This window comes from Prionailurus bengalensis, chromosome E4 (genome assembly GCF_016509475.1).
Source record: "Prionailurus bengalensis isolate Pbe53 chromosome E4, Fcat_Pben_1.1_paternal_pri, whole genome shotgun sequence".
In the NCBI taxonomy this organism is placed as follows: Eukaryota; Metazoa; Chordata; class Mammalia; order Carnivora; family Felidae; genus Prionailurus; species Prionailurus bengalensis.
The window spans coordinates 13,307,485-13,326,560 of NC_057360.1; the positions used below are offsets into that span (position 1 = coordinate 13,307,485).

General features: G+C 41.1%; 1 protein-coding gene across 1 annotated transcript; it reads left to right on the plus strand.

Moving 5' to 3' along the window:
• Positions 1 to 405: 405 nt before the first annotated feature.
• Positions 406 to 18,428, plus strand: LOC122475711 (putative dimethylaniline monooxygenase [N-oxide-forming] 6). The gene is made up of 9 exons (XM_043567778.1): positions 406 to 526; positions 846 to 1,086; positions 6,018 to 6,206; positions 7,319 to 7,481; positions 8,625 to 8,767; positions 10,652 to 10,851; positions 13,322 to 13,677; positions 15,669 to 15,741; positions 17,381 to 18,428. The coding sequence occupies exons 2-9, from the start codon at positions 955 to 957 to the stop codon at positions 17,721 to 17,723; spliced, it is 1,599 nt and encodes a 532-aa protein (XP_043423713.1). The 5' UTR covers positions 406 to 526; positions 846 to 954; the 3' UTR covers positions 17,724 to 18,428.
• The last annotated feature ends 648 nt before the right edge of the window (positions 18,429 to 19,076 follow it).

Consider the following 19,076-nt stretch of genomic DNA (forward strand, 5'->3'; position numbering starts at 1 on the left):
TCCAAGGGTTAGCTCAGCTCCTCAAATCATACCCTCCTAAGTTTAAAAAAAAAATGAGGTTTTTTTTTTCACCATTGGCATAACAAATAGTCCAGGTGCATAGTATTTGTTTATACATTCTGAAGTTCCAAAGCAAAAATAAATAAAAGAACCATTGTTCTGTTAATCTTCCAGAGGCTTCACTTTACAGCCTCCGTGACAGTATCAGTTACTATTTTATTTTTTGGAACCTGGGCCAGGGACCTCATTCTTGCCCTTCCGCAATCCCTTTCTTCCTCTACCCCCTCTCCCCGCTTCTGCTATCTCCACCACACTCAGTCCTCCTCTTTAGCAGGGTTCTACGTCACGAAAAATAAAAAAAAAAGGAATTTCTACTTTAAGACTAATAACTCCTCCCCCTTCCTCAATTTTTACATGAAAAGACAATGTTAAAAGCCATTTTTTTCTACATTTAAAGCACTGCCCGCTCGCTGAGGAAAGGAAGGCAGTGCATTGAGACTAAACCCCTTAGAGCCAAGCATTCAAAGTGAGTAGGGGTGATTTGGAATAGTGGATTTCATGCAGAAGGCTTGAGTTCTGACTCCAACTCCTTTGCTTGTTAGCTGCAAGATGTCAAAGGAACAATTTCTAGTCTTCTAGGAGTGACTATTGCTGCATTTGTACTTGAGAGCATTAGACTGATGAACTTTAAGGTCCTTCCTGCTCCAGCATTCCCTGATTCTGCTGTTTGGGGCATCTCGAATAAGCTGGAGAAGAAACCAGATTTAGTATCATACAATAGCAAGAGTGGTAAAAAAATTAGTGAGTATAAATTGTTAATGTGCATTATGTCTTCTTGTTGTAAGGTGAGGATCCTGACCCATAAACCTTGGCTGGTTCTTCCTACCGAAAAATCCTAAGTATTCAGGAACACTCTTCTGAAGAAGCTATCTCCAGACTCTCCTCCTGGTGATCATGGGGAAGAGAGTGGCCATCGTCGGAGCTGGTGTCAGTGGCTTGGCCTCCATCCGGTGCTGCCTGGAAGAGGGGCTGGAACCCACCTGCTTTGAGAGGAGCAATGATATTGGAGGCCTGTGGAAATTCTTGGTGAGTGGGAAAGCACTGGAATATCAACAGAAGGGAGATGGGTGGTTCTGCAAACCAAATCTGATCGGTTCTATTCAGACTTGGGAGGAAGGTCACAAAAGCTCCAGATCTGGAAAGTAAAATCTTCTCTCTCCCATCATGCTAATGTCCAATCACTCAAAACTACTTCATACCAGCTCATAAAACAATGTTACCTGTGTAACAGAGTCCAGATCTCCAGGCTGTAAAGGGTGCTAATGTCGGTAATTTCTAACAAAAACAAAAACGCACCACTGCCTCCCCCATGTAAATGAATGGAATCTATCCCTGTTCCCTATTGCTCAGAAATCCTAGGAACATAAAGGGGATTAAAAAAGAAAAGAAAAAGAAAAGGAGAAAGGTAGACCAAGATCAGAAGTTCTCAGTTAGTTTCAACTCTTAGGTTTTCCAGAAAGATTAATTTTCGGCAAGTCGCTTTTTTCTTTCTGGACTTCAAATGTTCATTTGTCAGATGTTGAGGCTGGAAATTAAGTTTCCTTTAATATGCCTTCCAACTCTAATGGGATGTGATTCTAGAATTACCGCATGTCTATCAGGAAGACACTGTAAGTTATGATAAACAATGACTGTGCGTGTTGTGTGTGTGGTTATTGAATACTCCAACCAACTCCAAAACCAAAAAAAAAAACTGATTTGTCTTTGTCATTCAGGCTCATGGTTGGACAAATGATATAATTAGTAAATATTCACTATACAAAACATGTTTAAATTTTGAAAATCACATTGGGGAAACTTCTATCCTTTCTGTCCTGAATGTCTCAGCCATTGTGATTGGATATAGATGATATATATTTGGCATGAAGACGTTATATCCACCTTATAGCCAAATTCACCTTATAGCCAAATTCTGTCTTGGTCTCAGTGCTTGCCCAACCTACAACAACAGGTTGCTCTAGTAGAATATACCAGTTCTAACTTAGGACATCTTTGTATTCATCTCAAGAGTCTTTTTTTTTTTTAATTTGTGAGGTCCTATAATCCTGAAAGTATTATATGAGATATAAGATCATCTCCATTAGGAAATGATCAAGAATTATTTTTTTTTAATGTTTATTTATTTATTTTTGAGAGGGTGGGTGCAGAGAGAGAGGGGGACAGAGAATCCCAAGCAACCTCCACACCATCAGGGCAGAGCCCAATATGGGGCTCGATCACAAGAACTGTGAAATCATGACCTGAGCGAAAATCGAGTCAGGTGCTTAACAGACGGAGCCACCCAGGCACCCCAAAAGTTATTTTTTTAAGGATTCAATTATCTTTATTTACATTTGCTCAGGGAGATGTGACCAGCTTAGCCTAAATCATGAAATGGTTCTCCATGATCTCATTAGCAACAATTAAATGCTGCTTGAATATCTATTTTGGCAGAGTTTTGTGCTAGGTACTGGGATGACAAATGCATGACATAATTACTTTACATAAATGGTTTCCAATCCATTTGGTGAAACAAGCCATAACACAGGTCCACAATCCTTTGATAGAAAGATAGGCAAAAATTCATTTGATGGCAAAACCTTTCCTGAAGTCATAAGATCAGAAAACATGAGCTGAATTGACATTGGGCTAGTTATAATCTTTATTTGTCCCACTTTGTGTTTCACTGCAGAAATTTTCTTGTGTCTGATGATAGGGTGCTGTCCCACTTCTCACTAGAAATGTTATGGAGAAAAATCCAAAAATCTACAGATTCCAAAATATATCTGGCCCTATGAATTTCAAATAAGAGATTATAATACTTTACAACAATGAGACAGCCCTTGGTGATGGTCAATTTAATGAACAAATGCTTTGAGATTTAGGAGATGGGGTGGGGAGCGGCTACTGAAATGTTCTCAGGTCAAGGGACACTTCCTGCAGGGAGAGTACTTGGCTGAGACTTGAAGGGTGTTCTCAGACAAGGAACGTAGAGGACCACTATGTGACATAACTCCAGAGTGCCATTTCCACTGTAGTCTGTGAACGGCACCCCATGGACATGCGGTCACCAACAGTGTGCCAGTACCCGGTGGGAGAGGTTTCTCGGTAGAAGGGACCAGCGTGAAAGGCATGGGGAGGCAGTGAACATGGTATATCCAGGAATTTGTAAGTTAACCAGTGCAGCCAGATCACAACATTTATTTAAGGAAGCAATATATGATAGATGAGTAAAATGCAAAATCAGTCTCCAGGTTATCCACAAGATGGGTATCTTTCTTCCATAGGTCACTGGTTATAAGAATTATACTCAAAGACCCCGTGGGGATGTAAATACATAAAAATACTCTAATTGTGAAAGACAGGTCGGGGAAACTTCTATCTTTCTGTCCTGAATTTCTCGGCCATTGTGATTGGATGTAGATGATACATACTTGGCATGAAGACATTGTATCTGCACCATTCGCCTTATAGCCAAAAGGTGAACCCTTCTCTTCTTTTCCAAGAAAACCCACCGGGTTCGATGCATGTTTAGAAAGGGATTTTTGAAGAATGTGTTACATAAGCTTTTATCTTGCAAGTCCTGTCAGGCAGAAGGTATTTTGGAAAAAAGACACCTGATAATTCTGAACTTTTCACCACGTGCTTTTTCTGCAAAACAGAAACCAAATGAGACTTAAACACTCGCAGGCTGAATGCGAGCATGTTTTAGTTTCATATTCTCCAATATTAAGGCCTTGTGTCCTCAAAAGATTAATTAACAAGTTGTTCAACAAGCCGTGTACAATAGGTGGGTATTATTTTGATTGCAAAAGGGGAAAACAATGGAACCAGAACTCCCTGGACTTTTGTTCCACTCATCCACTCATTTATTCAACAAATACATTCAGAGTACACTATGGATAGGGTACAGTGTTAGGTACAGCTGCAGATAAGAGGTACAGCAGGCAGCCAGCTTTTTAAAACCAGAGAAAACAAGTCTCAGAATGACTGTAATATATGCGAATATGCGATTAGGGCAGTAAAGTCAATCAGAGCTTGGTAGACGTAGGGATGACTTCAGGTTGGTGAGAGAGAGGCAAGGAAAGGCATGACGAAGGGGGCAACTTTGGAGCTGGACCTTGAGGGTATCTTTAGACAAGCAGAAGTGGGATTGACAGGCAGAGTCTGAAAGAAGATCAAGCCAGACTGCTTGACATGCGTGCACAACATTCTCGAGTTAGCCTCTGACCTCGCCCCCCGGTTGGTTATGTTCTAGCGGGAAAGATGAGACACAGATGCAGTTATAACCCAACACAGGGTGGGACAACGTGACCGCAGCTGCTCGGATCTCTGGGTCTAGGGCAAGCCCTCTCAGCCAGAGGCAGAGTCTGAGCTTAACTTGCTCACTAGCCACTTAAACTATGCCACAAGCAGAAACTGGAAATACGAGCTCTCTGGAGCAATTGTCTGTTGTTATATAACACAAGCGTTTTCCTTTGTTTGTGGAACAGCCTGTCAGGGGAAATTCCAAGGAGCTGTCGGGTACATACTCTTCTCTCTGTTACGATGGGCTGGGGTCAGGAGGCGAAAGAGCAGAAATTCATTAATGATGGAAATAATCCAAGGTCTTATCCACTCTGTTTCCCAGAGCGGAGTCTTACATTTTTTTAACCAGACCCCCGCCTGAAGCCTGCCTTCCCTCCCCTCACTCCTTCTGCTCACTTCTCCTTCTCACAACAACCAACCAAAGGTACCGCTGTGGGTGAACGGGAAAGACTCAAACCTGAAAATCCGCCAGGCACAAGCTGTCACCCTTTTTCTGATCGTCGCAGAAATTTCAAAGTGAGGCTTAAGAACGTTAACATCTCCGAGCCTGGCTATTTATGAAAAACACAGCAACCGTGAATAGAGGAAGTTTTCGTCCCAACCTAAAGCCAAACAGGGGCCTCAGGCAGCCCCCGTCCCCACCCCCACCCCCACCCCAGCTCCAGCCCCAAGCCTCTCAACCATTCCAGCACTTTTGGTCTGTATCTTCCAGAGGTCAGTTTGGGGCTGGAGGATGACAGATGTCCTGAATCCAGCAGGAACATGTCATTCTATCCCGTTCCCACATTTCATGAAGGTTCCTTTGGGTTTGGGGGAAGCGGAGGCTGCCAGCTTTTTAATGTACTTTCAAGGCAGCACATTGTGTGAATTTTTATCCTGCCCTTACAGCAGAGAGGAAATGTTTGTTTTCCATTTAGCCTTCAACTACTTCTCAAAAAGAAGCCAGTTTTCAATCACATAGCGGCTCCATAATGAAGTGGCAAGATTTGATACAAGTTCTGAGGCTCCTGGTTTCCTGTGTCTCTTCGGTGAGGAGCAAGTGCCACTAACTGGTGGTTAGGGAGGTCCGCCAGCACGGAGTTCATCTACAAGAGAGCAGCGGTTCTCAAAGTGCAGTTCCCGGACCAGCGGCATCAGCATCGCCTGCAACTATCGGAAATGCCGATTCTCAGGCTCCCCGCTAGACACACTGAACCAGAAATCCTGGGGGGCGGGGAGGAGGTGAACGAGGTGGCATGCAGGAATCTAAGGGGGCCTGATTATGCCAAATGAATAAACCCTCCACTTCAAGTGAAGTGTTCGAATCGAACAGCCGATCAAATAGACTAAAAACTGCACCCTCCTTTGGACCATTTAATTGTGTTTTTTTAACATGACCATGAGATCAGAACCAGCGCTGTGACTGGAAAAAGGAAGAAAACGCTACGGGACTATAAACACAGATGTAACATGGGGGTAATTCGAGGAAGAGAACTAAGGTGTAGGGTCCCAGCTCTGCGCCAGGTGCTATGCTAAAGGCTTTCTTTGTTGCATCTCACAGGGAAGTGTGAATTGTTTTCATGTCTTTTTTTTTATACACATGAAAACGGTTTCAGTCGACCAAAACTTAAATTTTCACTGAGGGAAACATCATCCTTGGCCTCCTTTTTAAGCTTTCTTCCTCTTCCTAGGACCATGCCGAAGAGGGCAGAGCCAGCATTTACCAGTCGGTGTTCACCAACTCTTCCAAAGAGATGATGTGCTTTCCAGACTTCCCTTATCCTGATGATTACCCCAACTACATGCACCACAGCAAACTCCAGGAATACATAAAGACATTTGCTCAAAAGAAGAATCTTTTAAGATATATACAGTTTGAGGTAAGGGTCTTACACCTTGTGCTGTTGATCCCAGTATGTTTATCGGTTGGAAAGGGGTGGGAAGCAAGGATACAGACTTCCGTTACAGAAATCAGAGCTCAATGTTTGGACAGCTCACCAATCAAATGTTGGTTTGGATTATAAAGTATTCATGCATTATGCTTTCTCCCCCCTAAAAATGTCCTCCACTAGTGTCCGAGAACTTTTAGAATATCATCGCAAATACTGAAGAAGCCTATACTATCATAGCATATGTTCCACCCCATACACTGTCACGTGTTAGAAACAATCCCAGACTGTCTAGTCCATATTTAGATTTCTGTGGGTTCAAGGCCGATGAATTGAGGTTCAAGAAAACATGCCATTCTTCAGAAGTTCTGCCATTATAAGGAGAGTAAAATATGAATGAATAATACAGCCATTGCCCTCATCCTTCACCCACTTAGTTTCTTAGATGAGCAGACACAGCAGTTAAGGCAGAGATGCGCTCTCTGCAAATAACAATAATACTTCATATTTGCTCACAGGTCTTAACCTCGGTTCATGACTGTGAAATCCAAAGCACATATATGTAGTGAGAAAAATAATCAACCATATCATGAATTGTGATTACGTTTAATACAATTTCACTTATCTATGATTATTTTATTATGTTTAATTTAATATGATTTCACACTTATTTACATAAATAGTCATACTATGGAAGTGGCTAATATTTCCAAGGGAGAGGGTATGTCACCACGGAGAAATAAGGATTGAACCCTGAGACATTCCCACATTTATGGAATTGATAGGAAATGAGGTCAGAGAGAAAGAGGCCATGAATTTCAGTAGAGGATGGCAGGAAGCAAATGACATGGCCTCTTTCACAAGATTCAGTGTAATTTACCCCAAATCTATTAACTAGATGTCACAAAAGTAAATAGGCCCCAGTGAGTGATTTTCCTTGGAAGATTTGAAGATTCACTGTGACTCCTTGTTTTAATGTCCTCCCTATATTTCTCAATAATCAGGCAAGCTCATAACAATTACTTCCTCTGCAGAAACACTGCAAGAAAATTAAAACCTACAGAATTGTAAATAGAAGGAATTTCTTTCTGGTTTTCTTTAAGACCCTGGTTTCTAGCATAAAGAAATGTCCCAGCTTCTTAGTCACTGGACAATGGGAAGTTGTTTCAGAAAAGGATGGGAAACAGGAATCTACTATTTTTGACGCTATAATGATTTGTTCAGGACATCATGTATACCCCAATCTACCAACTGATTCCTTTCCTGGTAAGTTTGGAAAACGTATAATAGTCTGGGGATTTATACACAAGCACCAAGGGTTGAGCTAGATCTTTCCATAGATTGTCCATAATGATTATTCTTAAGGTTCCAAAGATTTCAAAACCAAATTTTTAAGTCTGATGATAAATACAGAAATCATTGTTCTCCTGAACCCTTATGCTAAAAGAATCAAGAAGCTGCAAGTCAGAGATCAGTTGACGATGCAGGTCCTTAGAGAGGAAGGGTTTTTAAATGTCATCTATATCCACATTTTGCAAATTCACTTTAGAAATTTCAGTGAGTGTGTGTGTGTGTGTGTGTGTGTGTGTGTGTATAGTGGCACACTCCATCAGTATGCAAAAGCACCAAACATCAAATAAATATAATACACAGGTAACCTCACTTTCTCCTTCCTTCCTCCTTCATTACAATAGGAACACAGGTCTACTCGAAAATATTAGAGTTCTGAGCACTGGGTGTTGTATGGAAACCAATTTGTCAATAAATTTCATAAAAAAAAAAAATTAAGAGGCACCCAGAGGCACCTGGCTGGCCCAGTCAGTGGAATGTGTGACTCTTGATCTCGGGGTTGTGGGTTCAAGCCCCACATTGGGTGTAGAGATTACTTTAAAATAAAATCTAGAAAATATTTATAAATAAATACATGAATAAGTAGAGATTCAGGGAGAATAGAAGATGGAAAGCATGAAGGTTAAGAGGCAGTATATTTAGGCTTAGAACACTTGGGCTCAACCTCTTATTCCACTAGTTCCTTAGCATATGATCTTGGACAAGTCACTTAACTTCTTTGTCTCGACTTCCTTATCTTTTAAAAGATAATGATATCTGCCATACAGAGATGTTATCAAGATTAAGTGTTTGTTTAAGCATATAGATCCTAACCCACAGTAAGCACTCAATAAATATTAGTTATCATTATTATCAAAATAGAAGTTCCCATATCATAGGTTTTTAAGGCACTGTAAGTACTTATTTGGGGGGTTAGTGTCAAAAAGGATAAATGCGTTTCAACTAGGAAACTGTTTTTCAAAATTAAGACTGATAACAGGAGTTTAAAAAAATTGAAAAAGTGAGTCTTCACCATGTCTTCTGAAAATCAGCTCAAATCCCTCCTCATGTTCCACTTAGGCCTACACCAGTTTCAAGGCCACTATCTCCACAGCAGGGACTATAAAGACCCGGACGCCTTCAAGGGGAAGAGGGTCCTTGTCATTGGCCTGGGGAACTCAGGATCTGACATTGCTGTCGAGCTCAGCCGTCTGGCTACACAGGTACACTTCGGGAAACAAACTTAGGGTACGGGTGTGCTATTAAATCAACAGGTTGGGCGCTGAGGCTCGTGCTCACATGTCATACTACAAGGGATCCACCTGTGGCATATGCCCATTGAATCGAGGAGGACTAGAGACATGGTCCCTGTGAGGCAAGGTAACGTGGCCCATGCTAGCAAGGAAGCGCGTTCTACCGGAACCAGAGGTAAGAGTACGTGTGTAGACATACGTGAGTGCATTGTTTTGTTTTAATTTTATGTTCTGCTAACCTCCAAGCAAACTGGTTGCTAGTCAGGATCTGCCTTTATTTGTTTAGCAGTAGTTCTTATCATAGTTCTTACCATGCAAAAGGTGTTTTGCTTATCATTCTGGAGGTCTGAGATATGGAAGATTTTGTTCCCACCGTCTTCTATCCGTTTAATAGCCAGTGCTCAACAAATACTGGGCACATGTTATATGCCAGAACTATGTCAGACTAGCAATAAACACGGAAATAAGTCAGACTATTTCTGACTTCCAGGAGCTGTCAGTGGGTGGAGGTGGGAGGACAGGTACACAGACCTTCACGAACGGAGGTAATAAGCCTTCCGTGACATTAGGTGTGGCCGCACCATGAAAATAGAACCTAACTTAGCCTGCATGAAGTCAAGGGAGGCTTCCCAGAGGACTCTATGCTGAATCATCCATGACCAACAGACCTTAAAGAGCTTAACCTATTGTTAAGGAAATAGGTCCTTAGTAAACAAATTCTTAAACAGAATAAAACCTAATGACATTTTTGGTGTCAAACTCCCTCGGGTTATCACAAAAGTGGCATAAGAGACAAGTAGCTCTCAGGGCTGAGGCAGCTGCCATGGTCTGAGTGCCCAGACGAGGTCATGAAGTAAGCACAGAAGGACTGGAAGAGAAAACTTCAGACAAAGAACAGAATTAACTTCTTGACATCTCCTCAGCCTAATTTCAGGTAGAGATTTAGCTATATTTCTCCCACCCAACCCAGCAACCACCCTCAACCACCCGCCCCACTGAGGCCCTGGATTGGCTGGTCCCCACCAGGCCTACCATCTATGTCTCTGAGTCTGTGAAGATTAAACCTGTCACAACTGAATACACAGCTCTCTTGTTCCAGGCTGTCAGGTTCTCATTATTTCAAGAACTATGCACTCGCCCTCTTGGGTGGAGAGACAGAGTAGTTCCATCTCTACCTAGTTTCAGTCATAGGCGATTCATCCTGACCCAACTCTCTGAAATTGCTTCTTCCAGGGGTGGCTAGGAGTCTCAGTCAGTTAAGCAGCTGACTCTTGGTTTCAGCTCAGATCATGACCTCAAGGTTCATGGGGCTGGGCTCTGTGCTGACAGTGAGGAGACTGCTTGGGATTCTCCCTCCCTCTCTCTCTGTCCCTACCCTATGTGCCTTCTCTCTCTCTGTCTCTCTCTTTGTGTATGTGTATGTGTGTGAATATACATATATCACACACACACACATATATATACTTTAAAAATATTTCTTTTTTTAAATGTTTATTTATTTAAAAAATAAATAAATATTTATTTTTGAGAAAGAGAGAAAGCACAAGTGGGAGAGGGGCAGAGAGAGAGGGAGACACAAAATCCAAAGCAGGCTCCAGGCTCTGAGCTGTCAGCACAGAACCCGAGGTGGGGCTCGAACTCACGAACCGCGAGATCATGACCTGACCCAAAGTTGGACACTTGACCGATTGAGCCACCCAGGTACCCCCAAAAATATTAAAAAATAAAAATAAAAATGCTTCCGCCTGGATACTGAGGGCAATGCACAGAGATGTCCATAAAACATATCCATTGTGTCATATCTGCTTGTTTCCTACAGTGTGACATTGAAGTCTATGTTGCCTTCCCCACCAGGTCGTTATCAGTACCAGAAGTGGCTCCTGGGTCATGAGCCGGGTTTGGGACAATGGCTACCCTTGGGACATGGTGTATGTTACCCGCTTTGCATCCTTTCTCCGGAATGCCCTGCCTTCATTTGTCTCTGACTGGTTATACGTGAAGAAGATGAACACGTGGTTTAAGCATGAGAACTTCGGCCTGATGCCTTTAAATGGGTACTACAAGTAACATGTATTTTATCACTTAAAAAAGCGGGGCACTGGCTTCAGTTGAATTCTTTCTCTCTAGATCTTACTTTAGCTGTCTCACTGAGGTTGTTGAGATGAAACCGAGGACTGCATGAGTGGCACAGTATACCCAGAGAGCATGTATGGGTTGAAAATCTTATTGAAATGTCTCTGGCGGGGAAAGAAATATGGGAGAATACAAAAGGCCAAGGAGCGGGGCACTAGATCCCCCTGACATGACAGATTCATTTATGGTAGCTCCAAGCTAAAGCATAGAATTTTGAGGGCAGAACCGTCTCATGAATTGTTCTTTTGAGAAATACCTCAAAAGTGCTTGCAAGTGAATGGGGATCGCAATTTTAATACCTATTCCTCAAGACTATTGTGGTATGCAGCAAGATAAAAATATATAAGGCATTTTGTAAACTATAAAGCTTTACAGATATTGGTTCTTACTAGTCTCGGATATTCTAATACGCTTGTAAGGAGCAATTAACCAAGTGGTATTAATCGACATGTCTCAGAAAGTAGAAAATCTCAGAATGAAAGTACACACCTCTTCCACCGTGGAAAGATTGGAATGTTAGCAGGACAGTCAGGAGGCACGGAACATGTAAAGCAGTGGAGATTCACAAAACTGATGTAGCCGGTAAAATTAACAAGCTTTGGTTTATTTATTTTTCTGTAGAGACAGAGCCTGACACCTGCTAATTAGAAAGGCACTCTAAGTAGAAGAATCAGTACGTCCATAGAAAAATATTAGAGTGGCTAAGACAAGAAAGGACTCACTAAGAAATTTCATCTTGGCCCATGCTAGCAAAAATGTTTCATTGTGGGGGGGCGCCTGGCTGGTGCAGTCAGCGAGCATGCTACTCTTGATCTCGGGGTTGTGAGTGGGAGCCCCGTGTTGGGTATAGAGATTACTTGAAAATAAAATCCTTAAAAACGTTTCAAAGAAAGGTTTCATTGTGTTAGAGAATCAAGTAAGGCAGAGTAAGAGGAAACCGTAAATTGAAACAGGAAATGCCAGGTTTAAGAGTCAGACCCTCACTCCACAGCATTTATCCTACTTAGTCTGGCAGACTACTATATCCTTAAAGATAAAACCAACCAACCAACAAACAAACAAACAAAAAACGTTGATTTCATGCATTTAAACTTATGTTTAATGCAATAGACACTCCAAAGCATGAGCTGCTGAAGACTTTTGGTCTTGTAAGAGTAACTGCAAATCACAGTCTGACTCTGCCCTTTAGACAACGAAACATAGGTTTGGAAATCCATTCATTCTAAGAATGAAGCTCCCTCTCAGAAAGGGTTCCAAGTACCCTAAGGTTTTGATAACACCTTCTCACTCCTTCCTCGAGTGGGGGGAATAAAAACAGGTTTTACTGAGACCTACTTTTTGTCACCTGGTAAGGTAAGAGACAAAGTTCCAGAATGATAGAGGCAGAGAAAGATATGGAAGTATACAGGCACATTCTAAGATTTATAAACTTTCTGAGTGTTTGAGATACTTGGAGTACATTCCAAAACGCCCCGAAAGGAAACGTGAGTCAAAATGAAGAATGTCGTCGCAAAGCACATCACTCCCAGAATTTTAGCAACCAAAGTGCAGTGTTAAAGTTGTTACACTTTCTTTTAGGACCACAGCTGTGGAAAGGAAGCCACACATGACAGTGTAACAGCTCGCCACAGCCAGTTTGATTTGCTCAAATCAAAGACCTTACTTATAATAATAGTTCACGTATAATAATGACGCTTGCATGAGGCAGAGGCACTGTTTTAAGTGCTTTATGGGTAATTGTTCGTTTAGTTCTAACCGTATGAGGTAGATTCTATCGCTATCCCCATTCTATACATAAGGAAACAAATACAGAGTAGTCACTAGTGAGAGATGGAGATTGATTATAAACCTTTCTGTTATTATTTTTTTATCTTTATTCATTTTTGAAAGAGAGAGAGAGTGGGTGCAAACGGAGGAAGAACAAAGAGAGAGAGGGAGACACAGAATCCAAAGCAGGCTCCAGGCTCCAAGCAAGCTGTCAGCACGCAGCCCGACACAGGGCTCAAACTCATGAACCATGAGATCATGACCTGAGCCGAAGTCAGACACTTAACTGACTGAACCACCCAGGTGTCTCCCAGAGTCTGCATTCTTAACCACTGATTATGTCTAGGAATTAGTTTGATTGTCATCTATTTGGCCAATCTCCAAATAGTATAAGTACCCATAAGGGAATCTTCAAGTTGCAAAGGACCCAAAGAGGCAGCTCAGACAGAATTCTTAAGGATTGTTGCAGGCAATAGTAAAAACAAAGTTGCCACAAGAGAAGAGTTCAGAGGTCCTCATGCTAATGTTTAGCTCCTCAAATCTGGTTCCAGTGCTGTGGACTGTTGCAGATATTTCTTGGAATTGGTGCATTACAGCAAAAGTCTGTCTCTTGTCTCTGAACAGTTCCCTGCGGAAAGAGCCTGTGTTCAACGATGAGCTCCCATCCCGCATCCTGTGTGGCACTGTGTCCATCAAGCCCAATGTGAAGGAGTTCACAGAGACCTCGGCTGTGTTTGAGGATGGGACTGTGTTTGAGGCCATCGACTCCATCATCTTTGCAACAGGCTATGATTATGCCTACCCCTTCCTTGATGACTCCATCATCAAAAGCAGAAACAATGAGGTCACCTTGTTTAAAGGCATCTTCCCCCCACTAATGGAGAAGCCAACCTTGGCTGTGATTGGCCTTGTCCAGTCCCTTGGGGCTGCCATCCCCACAGCTGACCTCCAGGCTCGCTGGGCTGCTAAAGTGTTTGCAAGTAGGTCGACCATTCTGTCTTTTATCCATTTAGTCAGTGAACGTTTACTGAGTACCTTCTATATGCCACGTACTGTCCTAGGTGCTAAGGATCTAAAAGGAACAAGACACACTCCGTGACCTTAGATAGCCTAAAATAGAGCCAGGGGGATGCTAAAATAGGGGAAGTTTTAGGATGCTCTGTACAGGAATATAAATCAGAGGCAGGGAGTGGCAAGAAACAGAGAGATGGACTAGAACACGGACGGCCTTAAGAGCTGTGTTAAAGAGCTCATAGGGAAATTGGAGGGACTATTGGAGGGAGTTTGCAAGGCTTTAAGCAAGAGAAAGACAGCAGTGGATAACTGCAATGTCAAGATACATTGTGAAGGTCAGAAGGGCCCTGGTGGATGTTGCGGGCACCCGATTGGCATCAAACTGTTTCAGAATAACAATGGCAGGCCACTCCTACTCTATGCACCATCTTGTCCTCCCCCTCCAATCCAGATCCTAGGGTCTACAAGTATGCTTATGTAAGGAAATCAAGAACATGAGGATTACATGGAGAAAGGCAATGTCTCAAATATATAGATTTAATTTACTTCAGTCATATTGATTATTATTAAAGTGTCTTTTTATTCAAGGGTCCGAAAACCTTGGCCAACATAGGTATACCTTACCTAACATACTGTCCGTAAAAACTTAGGTAATAAATTTACAGGTAAGGAAGAAAACGTTACAATCCTAGAATGGAGGTTTTCTAAAAATGTTGTGGGTAAGTAAGCTTCTATTTCAAATGTACACAAATGATGATTGAAATAATCCCTGTTATGAAATCCTTTACAAGGTTGTTCCTCTGTAAAATACTTCCATTGTGTTTTCCTCTTAAAGGAACAACAGTGCCAAGTACCTGGGGTTTTATAAAAAAAAAAAAAAAAAAAAAAAAAAAAAAAAAAAAAAAAAGGCTACAGTTCATAAGCCCAAGAAATGTATATGAAACAAAAGATGGTATTTATTCATTCAGCAAATATTTATTGAGCAACTACTATGTGCCAGGCTCCATCTTGGCACTTGGGACACAACATCAAAGCAGACAAAAATTCTAGCCAACATCTGACCACAACCGTACCAGGAGAGGTAAGGTGCTAACAATGACTAGGAAGTATTCATGCACTGTGAATGTCATAATAGCTTTCTGCCATGGTGACAAAGACAAAAGAGCTACAGTCAGCAATCAGATGACCCCTCCACTGATAACGTATTGCAAAGCTCTAAAATTTTCTGATGCTTCCTGGCCGCAGGCTAATGCTGGAAAACCCATGCGTCTTTCCACTGTTCCATGTTAATAGGCATGTACCTTAGAGTGAAGATTACTTCTGGAGAGAATTCTTAATAAGAGGATGCAAATAAGAAGTATGAAGAAGCTGTTATGATGTTAATATACATAAAGTGTATCTAAGGCATGTTGGGGATTAGGTCCTCCAGGATGTTACAGAAATATGAGATTAGGTGATCTGAAGCTACAAACTTCTTTGTTGCCACTGTCTCACTGCAGGCCAGCCCTGCTATTCATAGAGGGGGGTTCATTGACTTCTCAAGTCTTTATTTCTATAAACTGTTATTCTACTAAAGATACCAAAGGCAGCTCCTCTTGATATAAAATCTTTTAGGGATACAGTTCATAAATACTACAAAAAAATCAGGGGTGCCTGGATGGCTCAGTCAGTTCGGTGTCTGACTTCAGCTCAGGTCATGATCTCACTGCTTGTGAGTTCGAGCCCCACATCGGGCTCTGTGCTGACAGTCAGAGACTGGAGCCTGCTTCGGATTCTGTGTCTCCCTCTCTCTGCTGGCCACCCCCACTCACTCTCTCTCTCTCAAAAATAAATAAAAACATTAAAAAAATAAAATAAAGAAATTTTAAAAAACATTATGAAAAAATCATCATGTGTCATTATATATTTCTGATTTTTAAAATATTTTTTAATACTTCTTTCCCCATTTCTCTTCTAGACTCATGTACCTTGCCAACTACAAATGAAATGATGGATGACATTGATGAGAAAATGGGGAAAAAACTCAAGTGGTAAGAGATTGTACTTGCTAATGAAACAAACCATAAGATTTTCCTTTATATGTAGGAAAATGTTGATATATTTTACAATATTTTTACTAGTCAAAATTCACATTTTCAGAACACTTGCTATGATCAAGCAGTATGAGATAGGAAAATAGTAGTCATTACACGTCACCTGTAGAAGAGTACAAACTACACTCTAGAGTAGTTTCTCCCATGGGAGTGATTTTGATCCCCAGGAAACATTTGGCAAAGTCCAGAGACATTTTTGGTTGTCACAAGTGGGGAGGGCATGCTATTGGCATCTAATATGTAGAAACTAAGGATGCCGCAAAGCATCCCACAATGCAGAGGACAGGCCTCCTGAACAAAATATTATCCAGCTCAAATGTCTCCAAGAAGTCCTTTCCCATCAGCCACATGTCTGCCAGCAAGTTAACTAGCTGGGAACTGAGCAGTGGCAGCACTGTAATCAGAAAACCAAATGAAGAACCAAACTGAGTTCACCTGCCCTAGTATTTTCTTCTAAAAAGATACTCATTTTGGACACCTGGGTGGTTCAGTCGGTTGGACATCTGACTTTGGCTTAGGTCATGATCTCACAGTTCATGGGTTCAAGCCCCGCATTGGGCTCTGCACTGACACATAGGAGCCTGGATCCTGCTTTGAATTCTGTCTGTCTGTCTATCTCTCTCTCTCTCTGTGTCCCTCCCCCATTTGTGCTCTCTCTCTCTCTCAAAAAATAAAAAGAAAATAAAAAATAAAAGAACATTCCTTTCTGATTCATCCAAACATGTGTTCTCAAGTACACCATAAATGGGATTTGTAGAAAGTCATTCAAATGGCTAGTCATCACATATTTAAATGTATTTTTTATGTTAGCTACTTCCATATAAATCAATTCTTTTCCAATTTTATATTAAAATCTGTTGGAAGAATAATTAGATAATGAATCCTATTCGGATGAAGAGGTGACTATGTAAGAAGATTGTTCTTTCAAGCTCTAACACATCATTCACTGAGTTCTGCCACACAGTTGCTGGCAAAGGACCTAGAGGAGAGTAGAGGTGGAAGCTTCAGACTCAACAAAATCTCTCCCGCATTTCATCCAGTTCACAGGGCGGCTCTGCGAAGTGGACGCGCCTATTCACCATTCACGCAACTCACTCTCCTTACCAGCCTTTATATTACAGGCCAATAGGAATAAGAAGCAAGGAAAGGAGAAGCCCCGAAGTCAACCGCATTTCTTAAATGGTAGCCTGCTCTTCAGGGTTCCTAAAAGTAAATGAGGCCATGCCCCAGAAATCTAACACTGGGGCAGATCCCAAGCAAGGTCATGTAAAGAATAGTCATGTGTTAAAGAATAAACTGAGTTGATCCGTCACCTTGGCATCCTGGGGTCCTTTCACTCCAGGCCACAGAAGACCAAATGACATCAAATTTAGATAGAGGTTAGGAAGGAGGAAAAAAAATGAATCGACACATTTATAGCCACAGAACAAATGATAAACTCATTGTTGTGGAAAAAGGGAGGAATGGGATAATCCTGGAGCTGCCGACTAAAATGCTATTTTCTGAGCTAGAAAATAAGAAATTCGTGCTTTATTTACTGTGCCCCTCATTCCCATATGTTCTTTTCTTTCCTCAGGTTTGGCCAGAGCCAGACTTTGCAGACAGATTACATCACGTACATGGACGAGCTGGGCTCCTTCATAGGAGCCAAGCCTAACATACCATGGCTCTTCCTGACTGACCCCCAGCTGGCCTTGGAGGTGTACTTTGGTCCCTGCAGCCCGTACCAGTTTCGACTGATGGGACCAGGGAAGTGGGATGGAGCCAGAAATGCCATCCTGACCCAATGGGACAGGACAGTAAAGCCAACCAGGATGAGAGCTGTAGGGAAAGCTCAGAGACCCCAGCACTTTTATAATTTGCTCAGAATTCTTTCATTCCCAGTGCTTTTGCTAGCCGTTTGGCTTACATTTTATTAATGAGAAAGTCCTTTACATCTCAGAGTTTAGCCTAGAAGTTTAATTATTCAGATATGTATGTAGCTTAATTATAGGTATATACACATATGCATACATAAAATCTCAGAGCTGCTCTTTGCTTTCCTGCAGATGTAAAAATTAATTCTGGCCCATTTGACTCAAAGGCTGAAAAAAAAAAAAGGAAAATACTCGGGCTTTCCCTTTCTGATGAGAATCTATACTCTAAAAAGGCTTTTCACATGCTGAATGGGCAAATTTGGAGATGCTTGAGATGAGGAAGAAGGGGGATGAAGGAGAGTGAGCACAGGTTTGCAGGATGAACAAAGTTTAATAAATTTCTTAAGGGTGTTTCATCATAGGCAGAGATGACATCACAACAATGTTGAATCTTTCAACCCACGACATGGTATATCTTTCCATTTACTTAGATCATTAATTGCACTCAGCAGTGTTTTGTAGTTTTCTGTGTATAGATATTACCCATCTTAGGTCAGATTTATCCTAAGTATTCCATATTTTTGGATGTTATGATAAATGGTAGTTTAACATTTTTTAATTTCCTGTTGTTTATTGCTAACATATAGAAATGCGATCATTTGTTCTTTTGTTGAATCATCTGTAACTTTTTTGTAGATTCCATAATGCTTCCTACGTAAATAATCACATTGTCTAAAAATAAAGATAGCTTTACTTCTCCAATTTCAACTTGGATGTCTTTTATCTTTTTCTTGACTTATTGCACTGAAACTCCAGTATAATATTGAATAGAAGTGGTGAGATGAGACATCCTTGCCTTGTTCCTGATCTTAGGAATAAAGCATTGAGTCTTTTACCACTAAGTATGATGTTAGCTATAGATATTTCATAAATACCCTTTATTAAGTTGAGGAAGCTTCCTTCTATTCCTAATTAGCCGACAGTCTTTATCAGGAATGGATGTTCGCTTTTGTTAGATGCTTTTTCTGCTTCTTTTGAGATGGTTTGGGTTAAAATATGGTAAATTACATTGACTATTAAACCAACCTTGCATTGCTGAAATAAACCCCACTTGGTCATGATATATTATCCATTTTATACACTGTGGGATTATATTTGTTAAGGATTTTTGCATGATGGATATTTATCTGTATTTTTTTTGTAATATTTTCTCTTGGTTTGTATCAATGTAATGACAGTCCCATAGAATGAATAGGAGAGTATTCTTCCTCTTACATTTTCTGGAAGAGTTTGTCTATCATTTGCATTATTGCTTTCTTAAATATTTGGTAAAATTCACCAGTGAAGCCATCTTGACCAAAAGTTCTTTGTGTAAAAGTTTTTAAACTACAAATTCAAGTTCTTTAATAGATAGGG